This window comes from Lolium perenne, chromosome 7, assembly GCF_019359855.2.
Source record: "Lolium perenne isolate Kyuss_39 chromosome 7, Kyuss_2.0, whole genome shotgun sequence".
NCBI lineage: Eukaryota > Viridiplantae > Streptophyta > Magnoliopsida > Poales > Poaceae > Lolium > Lolium perenne.
The window spans coordinates 130,873,372-130,879,313 of record NC_067250.2 but is presented as its reverse complement, the minus strand read 5'-3'; the positions used below and the strand labels follow the sequence as shown (position 1 = coordinate 130,879,313).

Below are 5,942 nucleotides of genomic sequence, written 5' to 3'. Positions count from 1 at the left end.
AGATTGGTCTCTACGTTCGTGGAATTGTCCGAGTTTTTTTTAGGTCATTTTACATGAATTTTTTAGCGAAGAAATTGGGAATTAGTAAAACGAAGAATATAGCTAGTGAGGCAAATAATCTAAGTAGTAGTGCAACCGAAACTTTTTTGGATTAAATTGGGGAAATGATCATCCTTGCGAGCTAGGAAACGGAGTTATGGGCCCTCCTAAATCTAACACGAACAATCTTGATCGGACGGCCACCAATACAGGTTTCTGAAACCCGAGCTAAACCCTTCCCGTCGCTGGCCGGCCTGCCCGGCACCAACCGCGAACCGCCGCCACGTCCCCTTTCGCATCACACTGAGAAGCTAACTAGGGTTTCCAGTCTCGCCCCACGCGCCAACTCGCCGCCGCCGCCGCCGCCGCCGCCAATACTGAACGGCGCAGGCCCGCGGCGCAGCGCCCGATCCGTCACCGGAGGGGCTCGATCTTGCGGGCCGAGATGAAGCCCGTGGTCGGGATCGTGGTCTCGAACAAGATGCAGAAGTCGGTGGTGGTGGCGGTTGACCGCCTCTTCCACAACAAGGTGTACAACCGCTACGTCAAGCGCACCTCCAAGTTCATGGCGCACGACGAGGCCGACGACTGCAACATCGGCGACAGGGTCAGTAACCGCCTGCTCCTTCGCCCCCCCTCCCTCTGTGAACTGCGATGCTGCATTTGATTAGGCCGTTGCTTGTGAAGTCATCTAATTTTCCTATGCCTACTCATTTCCGTGTGACGATTCATTTCCGAGGTCCTCCGATTGAGGATCAGAGGGCTTCTTCAGAGGGCCTATTTGAACGATGGGGTAGGCGTTTGTATTCGACTACTTAGAATTTAGTTCAAATCTAATGATTGATTATTTAATCGTGCTGAAGGTTACTATTGTGCTCTTGGTTGGACCTATGGTTCATACATAAAGACCGGCTAAAATATGAAAGCAGTTTCAGTGTTGGTGTCTACTCTAATGTTGTAAATCTTAGAAAATCATGGCTGTTAAGTTTGCTGCTTAGTAGTTTCTCAACTATTTCTGTTATACAGTATACTGTTGGCTGCTTAAAGAGGGGGCTAAAATATGAAAGCAGTTTTGGTATTTGTGTTTACTCTACTGTTATAATTTTAGGAAATCCTGCCAATTAAGCTGGCTGCTTAGCAGTTGTCAAGTACTTCTAGTAACCATCCCTCTGTACTTCGCCCCCTTCCCTCTGTTAAATGTGATGCTGCATTTGATTAGGCTATTGCGTATGAAGTCGTCTAATTTTCCTATCGCTACTCATTTCCGTATCACGATTCATTTTGGCGTCCTCTGATTGAGGTTCAGCTTTATGTTCTGAGGGCCTGTTTGAACTTTGAATGCTGTGTACGGGTTTGAATTCAACTTTTTAGAATTTAGTTCAAACTTAATGATTCATTAATTAATGGTATAGAAGGTAACTTTATGTGCTCTTGGTTCGACCTATGATTCATACATAAAGAGCGGCTAAAATACAAACGCAGTTTGGATGTTCGTGCCTACTATACTGTTGTAAATTTTAGAAAATCTTGCCAGTTAAGCTTGCTGGTTAGTAGTTTCTCTTCTATCTCTAGTATACGCCATGCTCCTGACTGTTATATGCTCTTTGTTGGACGTATGGTTCATACTTAAAGACGGGCTCAAAATATGAAAGCAGTTTTGGTGTTCATGTCTACCTTAATGTTATAAATTTCAAGAAATCCTGCCAGTTAAGCTGTCTGTTTGGTAGTTTTGTCTGTCGACACTGGTTTCTCTTGAGATGGTGACCATATTTGTTAGTTGAGATTACACTTGATCCTGTAGAGTTAATATCCATCCTTCTCCCTGCGTGTTTGCTTCTGAACAAGTTCCAGATGGTAGAAAATGCTTACTGCGTGAACTTTGTGAAGTGCATTAGTAGAACTTCCTTTTCGAACTATCTACTTGTGATGCCAATACAACTAGACTCTAGTACTATACAGTTGGTAATCTTTCAGTTTAACTGTTGTATAGTCAATCAACATATTCTCTTGTAGCTTTGGAATTTGAGGTCGTCCATCGAAAGAACGTGGCTGATTTATTACTAGCACATTACTAGCTTTTTGCTCCCACACATCAATCAATACAAGGTTTTTTTTACATCTTACGTGATTGCTGCACTATCTCGTATTTCTGTACTTCAATCTGTGATATTATCTTATTGTCATCTCAAGCAAGCTAGATTGAACAGTTTATTTCTTCCCAGATTCATCACTAAATGATAAGGTAAAGCTTTCCGGAGCTCCAAGTCCAAATAAGACAAATCTGGTTTACTTTTTCAGCTTGTAAACTGAAGTTTCAGTAAGCACTAGCTAGCTTATTGGAGAAACCCAGTCTAGGCTTTGTGATCTTTCAAATAAAACAATATTGCCTTCTGAACATATGTGTAATGACGGTGGATGTTCTAGAATGACATTTTTTTCTCCATCGTGGTCTCTAGGATACCATACGTTTTGGCACCCAAACTTCTATGTATGTGAAGGAATATCTGATAGACAATCCTATGTGAAGGATATTTCCATAATGTTTGCATGTGATTTGTCCAATTATTGCTTTATGCAAAAGTGAATAACAATGTAATCGGGCAGGCAGTACACAACATATATCAAAATAATTGGACAGGATACCATCTCTAAGCCTTATGCAGAACATCTATTTTGCAATCTCATCTCATACTGCACAACCCGAACAATCTGGCCTGGTCAGATCTAACTTGCTCGCAAGTGGCCCCTGGTAACTGTCGACGCGGTTGACCTGCTGGCCACCTCTATTCATTTGATGTGTGTTGTATCTCCACATCTGTAGTGCACGGTTTGAAGCCATCCAGTCATATTGGTCGACCAAATAGAGCCCCTAAATCCCTGTGCCAATTGTTTACTGGAAACAAAGACAGAAATGGGACGAGCTGTATCCAAGCATGTCTGACTGAACAAGGAGTTTAGGCAGCTGCAGAGTGAACTCTAATAAACTAACATGGTCTTATTTGAAAAGATTGCTTAGACCTGGTGTTTTGTGCATCTCACATCTGTAAAGGTGGTGAGTGGTGACTGCTAAACTATTTTTTCTGTAAGCACCCAGAGATCCACATCACCAAGAAGCATGGTTTTTATAAAGAAGCTTGTGTGACTGTCTATAAAAGATTATACTGAGATGGCTGACATACAGTTGCTCTATCTAATCTATAATGAGTTCGCAATGTTTTGTGCTGTGATATATTGTAGTATTTATCTTCTTACTGGAGACTAGTATTCGTTTTGTACTATGATTCACTAAACGTGCAATATAGACTACAACATTTTCCCTCTCCGAAGATACCCTTTTTTCTAAAATAATGGCCGGATGATATCTTTTCAGGTTAAGCTGGATCCCTGTAGGCCCCTGAGCAAAAATAAGCATTGGATTGTTGCTGAGGTTCTTCGCAGAGCTAAGATGTATGTTCCGCCACCTGCAGCAACTGCTTCTGGCCCGCGTGCTGCCACAACTCAACAAGCTGCTACCAAGTCATCTGCTTGAAGATCCTCTTAGGCAAACACACATCTGTCCTTCAAAATGTCTGTTCTTTTCCTTGTGGATGCAGTAGTTCGTCTGAACTCGAAATGGAAGGGGCAGGAATAATCTGGCGGCTGTCCATTTTGTTTTGTTTAATTTGGTTTAATTCTGTCTCATTGAGCATGCCCACGGCTAGAGGCCAGTGAAGATGTAATTAACAGCATTAACAGAACCAGTGGGTTCATGTCAATGATGATACTTCTGCTTCACTTAATCCCTCAGGCCTAGTTTGGCAACTAAGTTTTTCCAAAACTGAAGTATTTCAGTGCACGTGGAAGGAATAGTGCAGTTTTGTGATACTACAGTATTTATCTGTTTCGATAAAAACTGCCAAGTGTTTGGAGAATGTTGTTTTACTGTCCATTTGACCGATTGATGTGAACATCATATACTACGACACGAGAACTCAAAAAAATGTGTCGCAAGCTAATAGTGATAATGATTCAAGCAAAACACTCGAGATACGTCTGTGTAGGACAATGGACTAGACATTGTGACTTGTGAGACGTAGATGAAGAAAATGCATCAGAGGTAGCAAATTGCATGCACTGAAGTAAGTCTGCTCCACCTGCAGCTCTGCTATCTAGTACTACGTATGATGTGTGTCTTTCGTGGCCGTCCATGGTTGCGGTCGTATCTCGTGAGGAAAAATGGTGGGCTGCGGTCAATGATATCTAGAGAACTTGTGTGTCGTTTTTTTTTTTCTCGCTTTCTCCGTTTCAGAAAAAAGAGGTCTCAAGTTGATTTTTTAATACTTCACAAGAACCACAGTTTTTGGGATACTTCAGTATTAATACCACAGTTTTTCATCCGTTTCCAAACACATCAAAGTATTCTAAACTGCAGTACTTTAGAAAACTGCAGTATTTTCAAAACTTCAAAAATACTTTGTTGCCGAACACAGCCTCAGTTGCTGGCATTTTTCTGCGTTTGCATGTACAGATGTACTGTTGGTAGTTTGGTCTTCGTGCTCTATCGTGTTGATTTTTTTTTTCATCCATGGCAGGGTATGTACAGAATGCGCACGGCACGCAAGGACTAATTTGTTCTCGAAAGTTTTCATGCCAACACCAGGGCAGAGCACATGTCACTAATCTGTATAAAATGATTGTCTTGTAGGAAAATTTGCTACATGACACTGTTATTTTTTTAGTGTTTACCAAAACACACCGTCTGATTATAGCTTTGCCAGAATGTATTTTAGCAAACGATGTAAAATAACGGTGACCTAATGCGTTGTGCGAGGGCATCTCCAGCGGCGCGACGCATTTTAGTGTCCGCGCGCGTCCGTTTGCGTCGCGCAGCGGACGCTGAAATGACCGTTTTCGTCCGCGTGTCCGTTTGCGTCTGGGGTTGGCTCCAGCGGCCCGACGCATTTTTTTTTCTCTTTTTCATTTCAACATACTTCCAAATATTACAAATTGGAAGATTATTTTACACAAACTAATACATAGTTTGGAACATGGTTTACACAAACTAATACATAGTTTGTACCATGGTGGACACAAATATAAATATTTTAAAAATAGAAACCAGTTGTGTTGATTTCCGTATGTTCGCTGCCAAGAAAGAACATTCGAGGGCACACCCAGTCACCCAAACTGGAAAATCCAGCGGGAGGATTGACGGTGCCCTTGTTGGTTCTACCGATGAGGCGAACAGACAGAAACCTTCCACTACTGGCTTCTTCTGGCCGTAGCCAGATTCGCTGCAAAGAAAGAACACTCTACGTTCTAACTATCGGAGTCCGACTCGGATTCGCCGGTGTGGTAGTGCTGCGGCAGCCGTGTCGTCGAAGACCTTGACGACCATCTCACCGTGTCCCTCGTAGAGGAAGGTGAGCCGGCGGCCGGGCTCGAGCGCCGTGTCACGGCGAACTTGCCCCACCCGGTGTGCAAGTACATCTTGCCCTCGCCCGTCGAACAGACCTCCACGGCCCCGGCGGCGAAGTTGCGGGCGGCCTCCCGTAGCCGCAAATGCGCCGGCTCGACGCCGTCGACGAACTCGGCGAACTTGTCCGGAGACGCTTGATGCCGAGCGGGTCGTCGTCGATGCGGAGGAGGAACTCGAAGCGGCGTCCCTCCACGTCGGAGGAAGACGAAGAGGGCGCAGCAACGGCGAGCGTGGGGCCGTAGCTGCTCCACCACTGCGGCCCCTGCCCCGTCCCCGGGGCCGTCCAGGGCCGCGGCCTCGACCGCCTCGCCGGCCACCAGGACCCGCCATGGTCTTCCTCGCGGGGCTGGCTGCGTCGCAGGAACACCTAGGCGGCGGAACGCTGGAGCTTTGTGGATACTAGGGTTTCTATGGAGGGAGTGGATGAGGAAGAAGAAGGCGCGGC

At 44.7% G+C, this 5,942-nt stretch overlaps 1 protein-coding gene across 1 annotated transcript; it reads left to right on the top strand.

The window, feature by feature from the left end:
* Positions 1–285: 285 nt before the first annotated feature.
* LOC127318448 (small ribosomal subunit protein uS17c) lies at positions 286–3,818 on the top strand. The gene is made up of 2 exons (XM_051348927.2): positions 286–646; positions 3,410–3,818. Exons 1-2 carry the CDS (start codon positions 485–487, stop codon positions 3,566–3,568), a joined length of 321 nt encoding a protein of 106 aa, XP_051204887.1. The 5' UTR covers positions 286–484; the 3' UTR covers positions 3,569–3,818.
* The last annotated feature ends 2,124 nt before the right edge of the window (positions 3,819–5,942 follow it).